Below are 16756 nucleotides of genomic sequence, written 5' to 3'. Positions count from 1 at the left end.
CTGGGTTCAATCCCCAGTACCTCTATTGAAAAAAAAAAAAGCTAAACAAATAAATAAATAAAGCTAATTACCTCCTACCCCTCCAAAAAAAGTAAAATAAAAAAGGAAAAAATTGTAATTAAAAAAATAATAATCTCAGGATATAATATACCCTTAAGAATTGTCAGTGCTTTAAGGATGGTGTTAATGTTGGGCTTGTAATGAATGTAGCATTGTTTCATTCAGTCGAAACATACGATTAACTGTTTTTTTTCCCCTTCACAGGCCACCTCCACCACAACCGAAAGTAACAACTCAGGGAAATATAATTCCTGCTCGTCCTGCTCCTCCACCTCCTTTATATAGTTCCCTCACTTGATTTTTTTTTTGTTGTTGTTGTTACCTTTCATTTTGCAGATATCTTCAGGGAACTGAGCTAATATTTTTTTTTCCTGATATTTTCTTGAAAAGCCTTTCTTCCTGCTGCAATTATGAATGAAGACAAAATACCACAAAACAAACTTTATTAATACAGAAAAACAGAACTTGAGTCGTGGGAAATGAGAAATAGAAGAAACGCAGTGAAGCCAGGGAATTTAGAATAACATTTTCATTTCCATTACTGAATACGCTATATTCAGTCATCTGTGAGGTTAATGCACCTGACATGGATTATGTTATTTGAACATGTCATTGTAATGAATTTCAAATTAACTATATTGGTTTAAGTTTTGTCACTGTGTGCTTAAATGTAATTTTGAATTTTGACCTTAGTTATCATTAATGTAGTTTCTGGTTGAATGTGTAATAATCTAATACCTATGAAAACCAACGAATTAGCTGCCGATAATATCTAATATTTCTCATCTCGCATGGACTAACCATCCTGTGCTAGAAAGCTTGTCTGTCTTATTCATTACATGAATAAAGGAATATTCTGTTTTCAGAAGAATGCACAGAACCCACAATTAAGATATCATAATATTTTTTTAAAAGTGCAGAACACACTAAAAATGTGTGTGTTATTATCTTCCACTTTTATGAACATTCTATGGATAAATGATTCTATGGATTCTATGGGTAATAGATTCTGTGGGTCTATCTATGGATCATGAATATTAGGAAAGTTAATTTAATAATAGAATTTCTATTATGGATCGTGTTCAAGCATAGCATCCTTTTACAATAGCATTATTTTAAATAAATTATAAACTTTAAGGTACGAAGTATTTAATAGAACTAATCAGATATGCTGTTGATTCATGGCTATAATTAAAAGCAGGAGCAATTATAATATCTTCCATCAATTGAACTATCATAGAACCACTTGAGAATTTCATATGCACTTTAAGTCCAAAATCTGAAACTTCAAAACCTGTTATTAATACAATTTAGAATGTTTACATTTACTAAGATGTGCTTGATAATGTCTCACTTGACAGTAATATTTTTAAAGGAATTAGAGTGGAGAAAGGAAGGACGAAAAGGTTTTCTTAGATAAGTGCGAAAAAGTTAGTGTGGTGTCTGTGAGTTATTGTCCCAGCTGTGATTAAAAAATGAATTTTTACCATGGAAGAAATGATATGCACGATAAAAATTTAAGCACTTAAAATTTTTTCATAACCTTTCATAATAAAGTTTATTAATAAGTTTATTAACTGAATTTCATTAGTTTTTCAAAAAAAATTTTGGTTTGTGTATAAATACATATACAAATATAAGATTTACAATAAATAAAATACTTGAAATTCTAATTTGTGTCACCCAGTAACCTCTTAAATACTCAGCTATTTATAACCTTATTAATTAAAACATTATACTAGTTTTAGATAAAACTACAAGTTAAATATTTATAGAAACCATCTCATTGAGTTTCCAGACTTCTGCCAAATTATGAACAATGGCTTTTTGTTACTAAAGGAAAACAGATTAGTTTTGAAAAAGACACATCTCAGTCCTCTGAAGATGGTACATTATTTTAACCATCAGGTATATATTAAAAATTGTAAACAATCCCAAATTAAGATTCTTCATTTCAATTTAAATCTCTGAATGAATTAATTTATGATTAAAAATGTTTTTTTCACTGATACAGACCCAGTTTTTGCAATTATAATTCATATCACTGAAATTTTACAGTTGTTATTATATTAACTGCACTTAAAACTTTTCTCAGATAATTCCTTGGATCTTTGAATATTTAGAAAGTTTTTCTAAAAGACCACTTGATCAATCTAACCTTCTTTTGCTTTTATACATATTTTTACATATTTTATATGCTTTTCACTTAGGTATATCTTTGACTTATCTTGGATTGTTATTAAAAATTATAAACTTTCTTGGGCATAGATGCCACTACAAAATTTGAAAAATATTAAAGGGCTTCCTTGCCATCTGCTAAAGATATTTTAGTAATCAAAGATAAATTGTAACTTTGACAATCAGTGTATGACTATGTTGACAAATTGAACTGTTCAAGTTACTGCATTTTCCCTTTCTATCAAGAAGATGCCTGGGTCTCTAACCATATGGTTAAGCACAATCCAGGTTTTCTAAGCACAAGTCAGATTTTATTAAATTCTATAAATGTTTACTGAGACTATCATCTTGCAGGTACCACGTTAGGTACTGTGATAGATAAGTTCTGGATGGGACATGCCTCCGTTTATAGAGCCATATACGCAAGAACAATGTAAAGTCTGCTCTTTTAAAGATTTAAACAGGAAAGTTTCAAAAGAAGGAAATAAGAAAGAAATACAGTAACTAGAAGTTCATTAAAAATACTTAACACTAATTGAGAAGTCTAAGCATTTGCAGTAATGGTTCCAATGCTGTGAAGCAAGACGAAACAGGCTTTTGGCTCAACTATCCATTAAAAGAAGTGTTAATCTAGCATTGTCTGTTCCTGTTGATACACAAGCTAGGTGTATACAGCTGACCCTTGAACCACGTGGGTTTGAACTGTGCAAATGCACTTGTAAATTGATTCCCCCCGCCCCAATAAATATGGTGGCACTCCCTATCTGTAGGTTCACATCCGGGGATTCAGCTAACAGCAGAAGGCAAACAAATCTGTGGTTGGTTGGATCTGCGGATGCGGAGCTGGAGGGCCAATGCTGGAACCTCGGTTTCTGGGGATTTGTGTATCCACCATGGATCCTGGAACCCATCTCCCCTTGGATACCGAGGGGCTAACTGTATTTTTGTTTCCGTGTTTCTGATACGCTTTTTCAGGCTTAGATTACCCTGTCAAAATCCTATGCAGCCATGAAATCACATCTCAATGGTCAGTTCAGATGTGTTGCTTCCCCAAGTGAGCTTTTCTGCGTTACCACGGGAACTTCTAGCTTGTGCCTGTCGTTCTGTTAATTGGTATGAGAGATTAATTCCTTCTTTGGGATTTGAAAAGAAAGAAAGTGCATATAGGTGGAGACCGGAAGGTAAGGATAGGAGGGAGGAGGCATTGCAGTCCGAGGGAGTAGACGATGTTAATTCAGGGAAGACCAGAAGTCAGTGGTCTTTGCACTAGGGAATAGGAGAAAAGAGGCAGCAGCCTGGGTTCTGAATTTAGAAAATTTTGAATACTGTGTTGAGGCATGTGGCTAGAATTTTCTACTGGAACGTATGTGCCGTAATCATGGGCAAGAATCTTATCCATCTCATTCACTACGTGAATGAATGAATATGCATTGTACCAAGAAGTTACTGAACAAGAGAAAACCATCACATGGATTTTTGCTGAAAGTCTGGGGAGAACCACAACGACTGGAGGAAGAAGTAGACAGCCTGGTTACAAGGTGTATTTGGGCAGTGGGTGTGGGAAAAACCGTAGACGGTACTTTCCGAAGGTATCAAAATCTCACTTTCCCCTTTCTTGGAATCATTTTTATGTATCTGGCTTTTTTTAAAAATTAAAACCACCAGCTTTAGTAAATATGAATGTGTAATTCGTGTGTGTGTGTGCGCGCACGCGCGTGCGGAGTTTTAAATTCAGAAAGTAGGTCTTTTAAAACACCTAGAAGCGTCTGATACAAAACACAGCACAATAAATGTGTTCTAGCTCCATCCATAAGAAGCGAAAGGTCTGTGAAGGACGACGATCGCGACAGAGAGGGCTAGGGTGGTCGGGTAACTCCGGATGAACTGCGGACCATCAGGCTGGGCGGGCTGCAGAGAAAAGAGCGCCACTTAGACCCAGACGGACCAACCCGCAGCTGGGAGCGCACGGCCGGCGACTGGTGCGTAGGACGCTGAGTCTCGGGCGCTCCCGCGGTCGCAGTGGTCTCGCGAGAACTCCGCCCACCAACGGCCAACGGCCGCTGGGCTTTGTCGCCGCTCGAAGCTGAGAAGCCACACACCATGTTCCGCCTAATGATGCTGCTGGCGGGGCTCCGCGGCTTGCTAACGTCAAGACCTGGTAAGCCTGTCGTGGAGGCCCTGTTACCCCCGTATGGGGCAGAGGAAGAGTTTTCTTATCCTTCTTTCAACGTGTAACTACTTTTGGTCAAACTGCGTCCCAACTGGAATGAAAAACCCGGGGCCTTTCCCTGCTCTTTGGTTCCTTTTGCCCGGTCACTTCTGGACCCCAGGCCGCTGGTGACTCGAGAGAGGAGGATAATTTCAATAAGCTCGAAGGCAGATCTCAGACTCTGAATCTGGGTTTGAAACAGCCTTTTTTGTAGGTCTGTCATGCGCTTCACAAAAATACCTCAGAATTTATTGCACTCAAAAGTACCCCCAGAAATTTCATGAACTCCACTCAGACTCCCCCAAATGGACTTTACTCAGATATCATTTGTTCCAAGATAATAACTTGCCCTGCATGCAGTAATAATGTGCCCTGCCATACAAAAGAATATATATATTCAGTGTCTGCTGTGCCGACACTGATGAAGGTGCATTATGACAGAATAGGAGGAACAGATATAAAGAGTCCTCAAACATTTAAAGGGTATTAGGGGAGATTTAGATGTAAGTAAAAATTTAAGATTAAATGTTCTCATTTCCTTCCTTTTTATACACTGTTTAGAGTCTTGCCATTCCGTATCCAGTATGTGGAATTTTTTTTGTTTTTTGTTTTCCTCCTCCATCTGCATAGTGTTCTGTGGTTGTCATCACGATTTATTAGCCAGTTTTCATATTAATGGACCGTTGGATTGTTTCCAGTCATTTTGCTATTACATTCTTTGCTGCTGAGCTCAGACTGCCCTGGTAACAGAATACCCCAGACTGGGTGGCTTAAACAACAGAAATTTATTTTCTCTTAGTTCTGGAGGTGGAAGTCTGAGATCAGGGTGCTGTACCAAATGGGGATCTGGTGAAGTCTCTTTTCCTGGCTTACAGACCGTTCCCTTCTTGCTGTGTACTCACATGACCTCTTTGTGGGCAGAGACAGCAAACTCACTGTTGTCTCTTATAAAGGTGCTAATCCCATCATGAAAGACCCACCTTCACAACTTCATTACCTGCCAAAGGTCCCACTTCTAAATACAATTTTAGAGATTAGAGCTTCAACACGAAATTTTCTGGGGGGATATATCTTCATCATAACACCTACAATATTTAAATGCAGTGGTTCTCAAAACTTTTTGGAGTATTTCCTTACACGAAGAAATTAACAAAAAATCTAACAATTATTGAAATTCTGAAAGAGTTTTTGTTTTGTTTATATTTGTCAATATTTATCATATTTCACTTGCATCCTGTTAAATAACCATGATTCCAACCATTGTTTTGGCTTCTGTTCTGTATTTAGGTTTATTTAAAGCTAATTACTAAGCCTTTTACCTTAATTCAATTGATAGCTTTACTGGCAGAAGTTTGCCTTTTGTGACAGGCACATATGAACTATTTTGCTTGAACATTTGCTTGTAAATAGGTGTCTTTTGTCTCTATATTTGAATGACAGTTTCTTGGGGTATACAATTCCTGGATTCACACTTTTACTGAAGATTTTTTTTTTAGACATAGTTCTTCAGTTTTTTAACATTGTATACTATTTCAAAAAAATCTCAACCCAATCTGCTTTTCTCTCCTTATGATTTTCTTTTTTTTTCTTTTTGCTCATATACCCATAAAATTCTTTATCTTAGAATTCAGATAACTTTAGTAGATTATGTCTCAGTTTTAATTAATTATTATCACTTATTCCTGAAATTCAGTGTATTTTCCAATCTATTGTTTAAAATTTTTTATTTCAGGAAAGTTTTCTTGAAGAATATATTTGATTATTTTTTAATCCATTTGTTCTGTTTTCTTCAGGAACAGCAGATTTTGTATAAGTTGAATATCTTTCTCTGTACTACTTTTGGTATTTCATAACTATCTTGTCTGTCTTTAAAAGTTTTCAAGATTTTATAGGAATACACAGTAATGACTCATTTGCATAAGTGCATTTTATGAAAGAAACTGAACGCATATTTAGTCAGGTTTAAAAAACAGTTATTAACTGTTTATTTTCTTTTTTAGGTTTTCAAAATTCATTTCTACAAATCATATATCCAGAGAAAATCCAAGCAAATACAAGTGATAATTCAGAAAATGTGAGAGATTTTTTATGGTCAATATTGTTATATGAAATTTCTTATTTTTATTATAAAGCAATGAAACACATCAATTCCATTGTAGTATGAATATAAGTAACCAATATTACTACTGTTAAGGAATTAAAAGTTTTGATGGTAAAAGCAAATATATAAATCAGAATGTTCTGTTTAACATTTGTTGTTTCCTCATGATAAAACTATCCTTAAAATTCAAATACAGAATATAATATAAAAGAATTAGGGTCTTTTCTGAATGGTGTCTAGGTAATTCATGTGAAGAAAATAGTTTTCTCCAAAATGGTTAAGGAGAACATCTTTTAACTAAAACCTTGTTCCTTAATCTTTACCCTTGCACCTACCAGTTCTCAGAGAGTATGAATGCTTTATTCTGTTATTTTTGTTAGAAAGGGAGATACTTTATTCATTTATTTATTTACCAGATATTTCTCTGGACTTGTGTGCATAACTACATGCGAAGTACTTCAGGAGGAAAAAAAGAAATACAAAAAGCAAGCCTTGCTTATAAGTGGCCAATCTTTTGATAACGCTTCATTTTAACAGTTTTAATGAGATATAATTTATACACTACAGAATTCACCCATTATAAGTGTACAATGATTATTAGTACATAAACAGAATTATGTAAACATTACCACAATCTAGTTTTAGAGTATTTCTATTGTTTTAAAAAGTTCCTGCATGCCTATTTGCAGTTCTTCTCTGTTTCCATGCTCAGCCCTTGGTAACTGCTGATCTGTTTTCTGTTTCTCCACATCCTTGCCAATATTTGTTATTTGTAGACTTTTTGATGAGAGCCATTCTGACAAGTATGAGGTGATATTTCATTTTTGTTTCTTATACTATTATTGACTATAATTTCCTATGTGTACATTACATCCCCTGACTTATTCATTTATTTTAATTTGCAATATAGTTGATTTATAATAGTTTCAGGTGTACGATGTAGTGATTCAATTTATTATAATAGATTATACTCCATTTAAAGTTATTACAAAATAATGGCCATGTAGCCCTGTGTTGTAGAGTATAATCTTGTTTATTTTATACATACTAGTTTGTACGTTTTAATCCCTTCCTCTTTCCTATCTTGCCCCTTCCCCCTTCCCTCTCCCTGCTGGTGACCACTAACTTGTTCTCTATGCCTATGAGTCTGTTTTTGTTTGTATATGTGGTATAGCCACCATGGAAAACAGTTGGAAGTTCCTCAGAAAACTAAAAATAGAACTACCATGTGATCAAGCAATTCTGCTTCTGTGTATATATCCAAAAAATCCACAGAACACTAATTTGAAAAGTTTCATGCACTCCAATGTTCTTAGCAGCATTATTTACAATAGCCAAGACATGGAGGCAACCTGAGTGTCCCATCAATAGATGAATGATAAAGATATATACACACACACAGATATGACTATATACGATGGAATATTACTTAGCCATAAAAAGAATGAAATTCTGTCATTTGTAACAGAGTAGTTGGACTTAGAGATTATTATGCTTAGTGAAATAAGTCAGTCAAGTAAAGACAAATAATCTTATGTTATCACTTACATGTGGAATCTAAAAAATAAAACAAATGTATATAATATTGAATGTATAACAATGGTATCTGGTGGTTTTGACTTACATTTTCCTCATGATTAGTGATACTGAGTATTTTTTCATGTACCTGTTGGCCATCTGTTAATCTGTTTTGGAAAATGTCTGTTCAGGTCTTCTGATGATTTTTTAAGGAGGTTGTTTGGGTTTTTGTTTTGTTTTTTTTGTTTTTTTTGCTATGTGAGAGTGGACATCCTTGTCCTATTCCTGATTTTAGAGGAAAAGTGTTCTGCTTTTCAACTTTGAGCATGATGTTAGCTGTGGGTTTGTTATAAATGGCCTTTATTATGTTAAGATATGTTCCTTCTATATTACCTTTTCTTAGTTTGTATCATTGATGGATGTTGAATTTTATTAAATGGATTTTCTGCATTAATTGAGATGATATGTGATTTTTCTGCTTCTTTTTCTTAATGTGGTGTATCAAATTGATTTGAAAATATCGAACCATCCTTGCATTCCTAGACTAAATCCCACTTATGGTGTTTGATCTTTTCTATATGTTGTTGTATTTGGTCTGTTAATATTTTGCTGAGGACTTTTACATCCATATCCACTAGAGATGTTGGGCTGTAATTTTTTTTGTAGTGTCTTTGTCTAGTTTTGATATCAGAGTGATGATGGCCTTACATATTTAATTTGGGTGTTCCATTCTCTTCAGTGTTTGGAAATAGTTTGAGAAGGATAGGTATTAGGTCTTCTTTATATGTTTGGTAGAATTCCCCTGTGAAGCTGTCTACTCCTGGACTTTTGTTTGCTAGGAGTTTTTTTTAAATTACAAATTCAGTTTCACTAATAGTGGTCTGTCTGTTCAGCTTGTCTATTTTTTTCTGATTCAGTCTTGGAAGGTTGTATGTTTCTAGGAATTTGTTTTCTAGGTTGTCCAGTTTGTTGGCCTATACCTGTTCATAGTATTATATTATGATTTTTTTTGTATCTCTATAATATTGGTTGTGACTTCTCCTCTTTCATTTCTGATTTTGTCTATTTGGGTCTCCTCTTTTGTTTTTTCATAAGCCTGGTGAAACATTCATCAGTTTTATTTATCTTTACAAAAAAATCAGCTCTTGGTTTCATTGATCTTTTTTATTTTTTAATCTCTATTATTTCCTCTCTGATCTTTATTATTTCCTTCCATCTGCTGATTTTGGTCTTTGTTTTTCTTTTTCTGATTCCTTTAGATGATGTTTTTCTTATTTTTTGAGGTAGGCCTGTATTGCTATAAACTTACTTCTTAGAGCTGATTTTGCTGCATCCTGATTCTTAGAACTGATTTCAGAAAGTTGTGGTTTTATTTTTATTTGTATTGAGTTATTTTCTGATTTCTCTTCAGTTTCTTCACTGACCCATTGTTTTTTAAGTCGCATGTTGTTTATTCTCCATATGTTTGTGCTTTTTCCATTTTTCTTCCTGTAATTGATTTCTAGTTTTATAATGTTGTGGTTGGAAAGAAAAGCTTGATATAATTTTTATCCTTAAATTGTTGAAACCTGTTTTATGGACTAGCGTGTGATCTATCCTGGAGAATTATCATTGTGTGCTTGAAAAGAGTGTGTATTCTGATGACTTTGAATAGAATGTCCTGTAGATATCTATTAAGTACAACTGGTTATTTTGTCATTGGAGACCACTGTTTTCTTGTTCATTTTCTGTCTGGATGACTTTGTCCATTGATGTAAGTGGGATTTTTTTAAGTGCCTTACTATTATTGTATTATTCTAACTTCCTCCTTTTATGTATGTTATTATTTGTTTTATATATTTATATAAGTATAGAATATATACAGTTTATATAAAAACATATGCCCCTCATACAGGTGCTCCAATATTAACTGCATATATATTAATGATGTAATATATGTTATATATAATATCCTTTTATTGATCCTTTTATCAATATATAATGCCCTTCTTTGTCTTTCGTTATAGACTTTGTTTTAAAGTCTATTTTATTTGATGTGAGTATTGCTACCCCACTTTCTTGTCTCTCTATTTGCATGAAATATCTTTTCCCATCCTTTCACTTTCAGTCTGCATATGTGTTTAGCTCTGAAGTGATTCTCTTGTTAGCAGCATATAGATGGGTCTTTTTTTTTTTTTTTTAAATACCATTAGCCATCTTGTGTCTTTTGATTGGACCATTTAACCCATTGACACTTAAAGTAATTATTGATAAGTTATACTTATTGCCATTTTGTTACTTGTTTTCTGGTTGTTTTTGTAGTTTTCTCTCTATTTCTTTTTTAGTTTCTTCCCTCGTGGTTTGATGATTTTCTTTATTGTTATGTTTGTGTTCCTTTCTCTGTAGTTTTTGTGTATCTATTGTAGGTTTCTGATTTGTGGTTACCGTGGGGTTCATATATAGTGACCTATAACTATATCTGCTTATTTTAAACAGGTACTCCTTTAAGTTCAAATGCGTTTTTAAAAAGCTACACTGTTTATTTCCCTCCCCGAAATTTTGTGTTTTTGATGACATACTTAACATCTCCATGTTTATCCTGTTACTGAAACCATATACTGTGCACTTATATTTGATTTTATAATTTTTGTCTTTTAATCTTCATACTAGTTTATTTAAGTTGTTGATCCTCAGCCTATCCTATATATTTGCCTTTCCTAGTGGGATTTTTCCTTTCTTGTAGATTCTTAGTTCTTATTACAGCTTTTCTTTCCAACTTAGGGAAACCTTTAACATTTCTCTTACAGCAAGTTTGATATTGATGAACACTTTTAGTTTTGCTTGTCTAAGAATTTATTTCTCTTCCAATTCTAAATGATAATTTTGCTCAGTATAGTATCCTAGTTTGCAGGTTTTTCCCTTTCAGGACTTTAAATATATTATGCCACTCCCTTCTGGCCTGCAAAGTTTCCATAGAATAATCAGTTGATAGCCTATGGGAGTTCCCTTGTATATGACTATCTTTCTCTTGCTGCCTTTTAAATTCTCTTTTTATCCTCACCTTTTGCCATTTTAATTATATTATGTCTTCATGTGTATCTCTTTGGGTTCATCTTGCTTGCGGCCCTCTGTGCTTCCTGCACCCAGATTTATGTTTCCTTTTCAGGTTTGGGAAATTTTCAGCTATAATTTTCAATCCCCAGTCTCTGGCCAGACTTACTTTATAATTTCAGTTTGGGTTGTTGGTTCCCCAACTCTTAAGATACTACTGTATTCTGGTATTCATGTCTTTTTGTTTTTTTGCTTTAGCAAAGTTTTCTTTTCAGTGATGCTCTAAATCTTGTTTTCTCATGTTCTCTTTTGCAGGATAAAATCTTATCACATAGGTTCACCAACTAAGTGATATTGCAACTTACTGCCATCCATGTTTTAACTTGAGAATAGTAGTGATTGAATCAAGAACAATACCAAATTTTGTTCAGTAATCTTCTGTTTAGAAGTATAGGAAACAGGCCATATATTCTAAGAAAATGGTTAAAGTAAATAATTGTTTTGCTCAATTGAGTAAAGTTCACTGATGTAGAGTACCTTATTATCCCAAGATGCTACCTGAACAGACACTACAGCATGGCACATGGTCTTTCCTTTCAGAAGAGTTTAAAATTCAGTTACATATAGATTTCTAGTGCTATATTACTCCTTAGATTGGGCTTATTTCTGTGGAAATAGTAAGGATGGATTATATAATAAATAAATACTATAATTTTTGATATATTGTTGCAGATTTTAAATCATAAATAGTCTGATACATTTTAAGCATGATTTGAAGGAATAAATCGGTGTAAAATTATGTAAAATCATTGTTTTGCTTCTTCTATTACACTTGTCTTCACTCTCAGTTGTTCTGGATTCTCTAGGAACAGGTATCCTATATTATTCCAATAGGTGAGAAACCATATACTGTGCACCTTAAGCAAAGGTAATCTTTTTTTTCTTTAGTTTTGGATTTAATTTTATTTTATATGAATTTATTTACTTAAAATAAAAAAAAACTCGAGTATTAATATAGTTGTTACTAAAATTTTTTAGTTGTCTCAGGAGAACAGATGCTCTCCTATGATGCCTCATATAGTCTTCTGTGAATAGAGAAGTTAGGAACAAGAAAAATAGAGACTCACCTCCTGAAGATTAATCTATATGATCTTAAGTTAGCAGAACTAGCTGGACCTATGTAATCAGAGCAGGATGTCACAATAAGAAAGAAGTAAGTCTTTAAGTGATGATATCAGCTAGGGTTTGATCAGGGAGGCAGGCTCACCACCAGGAATATGAAATAAGGGATTTAATATAGAAATTATATCATACAGTATTGTGGGAGCTGGTGAATAGTTTATGGAAAATAGTACCAGCTATGTACCATCTCTAAGAGAACAGCAAAATAATTTAAATAACTTTCTATAGGGTTTAATTCTTTAATAGAAACCCAGTTGAGAAAGTCTGGCTTAAAAGCAATTTGTGACTTTCAAGAGGTCAGGTTCAATTAAATTTTGGGTGTAGAACTAGATTACATCATATTAGGGAGAGGTGAATTGTGAGAAACCAAAAGTGTTAAGTGAAAATGGCTTTAAAAAAATGTTCAGCAGAGAAAAAAGAAAAAAAGAGTTTCATATGAACGCTTTTTAAGAAAGAAAAAACCAAGTATTTTGACTGAGAGGAAGTTTCTTAAAGAGAGAATTATAACAAGCAATTCATTATGTTGTTAGGTGCCAAGGAGTGGCATTGGGTAACAGAAAAGTTAATCTACTCCTTTACACAGAAGGGAAAAGAGTAGTAAATAACAATATGAAGAACTTTTCAAGCACAGAAGAGGGAAAGCGAGAACTCATATTGCATTTGAATATTGTATCAGGACTACCAACAGTGGTAAGAAATAGAGGGTCTGGAGCTTGGAAGATGGAGAGGGCATGTGTGTACTCCATTCTTGGAAACCAGCTGCATAATATATCAGCATAATGACATCCAGAAGCTATTGCCAAAAACTTATATAAGAAATAATGAGAAGCAGAACTATGACCGTAAAAGAGTTCTTTCTTTTTTCCTTTCATTTCTTTTTTGAGACATACTGAGGTGGCAGAAAAAAGATTAGATAACAGATTAGGCATAGTGGTAGCAGAGATTTGGTGGGGCAGTGAAGGAGAAGAACAGATCTATGTCGGGAAATATGGGCTCATTTTTGGAAAAGTTGGATGTGAAGTGCTTGTGGGATATCCAGGAAAAATGTCCAGTTGGCAGTTTGAGTGAGTGATTGAGGTATGGTTGACGTACAATGTTATAGTAGTTTCAGGTGTACAATATGGGGATTCTACATTTTTATAGATTACAAGCCCTACAATTACATTATTATTGACTATATTCCCTGTGCTGTACATTGTATCTCTATGACTTGTTTATTTTATAATTGATAGGTTGTACCTCTTAATCCCCTTCACTTATATAATAAAGGTTATTTATGACAAACCCACAGCTATCGTAATACTCACCACTGAAAGCTTTTACTGTAAGATCAGGAACAAGATAAGGATGCCCACTCTCACCACTTTTATCCAACACAGTATTGGAAGTCCTAACCATAGCAATTAAAAAGAAATAAAATTTATCCAAATTGAAAGGGAAGAACTAAAACTGTCACTATTTGCAGATGGCATGATACTGTAGAAACCCTAAAGATGCCACCAAAAAAACTATTAGAACTAATGAATTTATTCAGTAAAGCTGCAGGATACAAAATTAATGTACAGAAATCTGTTGCATTTCTATATACTAATAATGAAATATCAGAAAAAGAAATCAATCCCATTTACAATTGCATCAAAAGAAAAAATATCTGGGAATAAATTCAGTGAAGGGAGGTGAAAGACCTGTACTCTGAAAACTATAAGAGATTGATAAAAGAAACGTAAGAGAACACACTAAATAGGAAGATATACCATGCTTATGCATTGTAAGAATGAATATTGTTAAAATGTCCATATTACTAAGCAAGGTAATCTACAGATTCAGTGCAATCCCTGTCAAAATACCCCATTTTCACAGAACTAGAACAAATAATTCTAAAATCTGTATGAAACCACAAAAGACCCCAAATAGCCAGTTAGATTTAGTTTAGGTCATGGGAGAGAGGTGTGTTTCAGAGCCAACTTTTTATATAGGTATAAACAAGGCACCAGAAATGAACAAGATGTAGAAGCGGGGGCGAATGTTAATGATGAGATAGAAAAACAACACAGAATTGAATGTGATGGAAACAGTAAGTGAAGAAGTAAGGATCCAGATGAAGGGGCTTATGAAAGGAGACAGAAAGATAGGTGGGAAACAGGGGTAAATGGTATGATGGAAGTTGAAGAATGGATGGTTTAAAGAAGGGAGTGTGGCCAACAGTGTGGACTGCATCAGGGTAGGTCTACTTGACTCAAACTTGCTCTTGGATATGACAACGAGGAGGTCATTAGTAACCATGTGACACGAGTTCTAGTGGCAGATTCCCGACAGAGGCTAGTCTGGGTGGTTGCCTTACACTGGGTTGAAGAGTGAGCATAACTAAACTAGCGTAGTACACACAGGGAGTGATGCCAGAGAAGGCTGAACTCAGACTTGTAGCTTCAATACCTGTGTTCTGCTTAGTACGACTTTTACAGAACACTCTTCCACTTCATTAGAGTTGTACATATTCCTGAGAGTAACACTGAGAAGGAATGAAAGAATAGGAAACTCTCCTCATCCTACATCTGTTTCACATCTTTGTAAATTTAAAAATTTTCTCTCAACTTGTAGTCCCTTCTCCTTATTTTCTTTAAAGGAGTATATTAAGATGGGAAAATTATTTTGAGTAAATGTGTATTGCTTTGAATAAAAATTACATACATGTCAAAAGAAAATACCACCTTTGTCAGAGATTGACAAACTTTTTCTCCAAAGGCCCAGATAATAAATATTTTAGGCTTTGAAGGCCCATACTGCCTCTGTCAGAATGACTCAGCTCTGCTGTTGTAGCATGAAAGCTGCCATAAGCCATACATAAGTGAATGGGTGTGGCTGTGTTCCAATAAAATGTTATTTACAAACACAAAGGTATGTCAGATTTGGCTTAAGAGTGTTAATTTTGCTGACTGCTGCCTTATATAGTTTCAAAAAGAATAACTTTTAAAATTCTGTCACTTTTTTATATTCAGATTTTTTTTAGCAGATAATTTCATGGTTTATTTGTATAATCAAGGATCTATGAATTCTCATTCTTCAGATATTCGGGTAAGATTTAAGTTTTATATTTTACAATTTTTTAAAAACTTTTTGCATTGAATAAATGCTTTCCTAATACATAAGACTCCACTCACAGGGAATATGTTTAATCCACGTAAGCTTTGTTTCACCCATTATTTGGCTTTTTTGAAGCTTGGTAAATTAAAGACAAGGTAAATTGACTTAGCACCTTCCACTCTGCCAAGAACATAGGTACAATTTAATTAGTTAATATTTTGTTGAATAAATGAATATAAATTAAATAATAATAAAAGCAGACACAAAAATTATTGAACACAAAATCACAGATTGAAATTCTTTTCTTTTTTTTTTAACTCCCTCTCCTTCCATCAATAAATCCTATGGACTCCACATTTCAAATTATATATTCAGAACCCACTCTCTTCCTCTGTCTCTCTCATTGATACCACTGTTTTCCAAGTAAACATCATATCTAGTTTAGATTATTGTCGTAACTTCCATGCTTCCTATACCTTGCCCATCCCCTCGGTTAGTTCTCAACATGGCAACCAGGCAACCAGGTCAGTCCTACTAAAACCTCATCGGATAATGTCACTTCTCTGCTCAGAAGCCTCCATGGGACTTGTTGTTCATGAAGTGAAAATCACAGTCATTTCAGTATCCTGCAGGCTTGGCACAACCTGGTCCTCTTTACTCTCTGACCTTGTTTCTGTTATTCTCTGCCTTGCTCTTTCTGTTCCAGCCACATTGATTTTCTTGCTGTTCTTCAAAGAAGCCAGACATGTTCTCCTTTCAAGAACTTTGCACTTTCTGTTTCCTCTGATCCAGATGTTTGCTTTTTCCCAAAATACTCACGTTTTTCTCCCTCATTTCCTTCAAGTCTTTGCTCAAAACCACCCTATTAGTCCTTGACCCCTATTTTAAATTGCACTCTTAACCTTGTTTTGTTTTGCTTACCTGTTTTGTTTTGGTCCATAGTGGTTATCAGTAGATGATGTACTATGTATTTTATCTATTTATTTTCTGTTTCCTCAGTGCAATAGAATTTTCATTAGGGCAGAGCTTTTTGTTATTCAGTGATGCATCTCTAGTGCCTAGAAATATTCCTGGCACATAGCATTTAATAAAAATTTGTTGAATTATTGAAATATGTTACTTCATTTCTATAGGAAAGGACCATTAGTTTCCTTTTCTTGTTCCTACTTCCTCCCCTTAGCATAAAGCATTGTGTTAATAGGAAATCTTATATTGATTCCTACCAAAATTTTTAACACTATTGAATCTTGGAAATTATCCTTTTTTGTCTGTGATGGTAGTTGCTGTCTCTGTGTTAATTGTACTGTGGTCAGAACTTTGTGTGATTTCAGTCCTTTAAAATTTGTTGTTGTGTTTCATGGCCCAGAATATAGTTTCATTTTTGTAAATGTTACATG

General features: G+C 34.1%; 2 protein-coding genes across 5 annotated transcripts in view; both read left to right on the top strand.

The window, feature by feature from the left end:
• ADAM9 (ADAM metallopeptidase domain 9) overlaps positions 1 to 1733 on the top strand; it is a 69146-nt gene extending 67413 nt beyond the window's left edge. The window contains exon 22 of the mRNA XM_072950205.1: positions 265 to 1733. Within this exon, the coding sequence (XP_072806306.1) occupies positions 265 to 358 (94 nt within the window). The 3' untranslated portion in view covers positions 359 to 1733. The remainder of the gene's footprint in view (positions 1 to 264) is intronic.
• A 2560-nt stretch (positions 1734 to 4293) lies between these two features.
• Positions 4294 to 16756, top strand: part of LOC102545366 (disintegrin and metalloproteinase domain-containing protein 32) — a 78643-nt gene continuing 66180 nt past the window's right edge. For 2 of the 4 annotated variants that reach the window (XM_072950249.1, XM_072950247.1), the window contains exons 1-4: positions 4294 to 4396; positions 6448 to 6521; positions 11963 to 12024; positions 15275 to 15350. In XM_072950249.1, coding sequence (XP_072806350.1) covers positions 4339 to 4396; positions 6448 to 6521; positions 11963 to 12024; positions 15275 to 15350 — 270 coding nt within the window. In that variant the 5' untranslated portion in view covers positions 4294 to 4338. The remainder of the gene's footprint in view (positions 4397 to 6447; positions 6522 to 11962; positions 12025 to 15274; positions 15351 to 16756) is intronic. The other 2 variants (XM_072950250.1, XM_072950248.1) reach the window with 1 other exon arrangement.

The sequence above is a fragment of the Vicugna pacos genome, chromosome 26 (assembly GCF_048564905.1).
Source record: "Vicugna pacos chromosome 26, VicPac4, whole genome shotgun sequence".
Taxonomy (NCBI): domain Eukaryota; kingdom Metazoa; phylum Chordata; class Mammalia; order Artiodactyla; family Camelidae; genus Vicugna; species Vicugna pacos.
The sequence above is the reverse complement of the archived record's forward strand: the minus strand, read 5'-3'. Positions and strand labels throughout refer to the sequence as shown.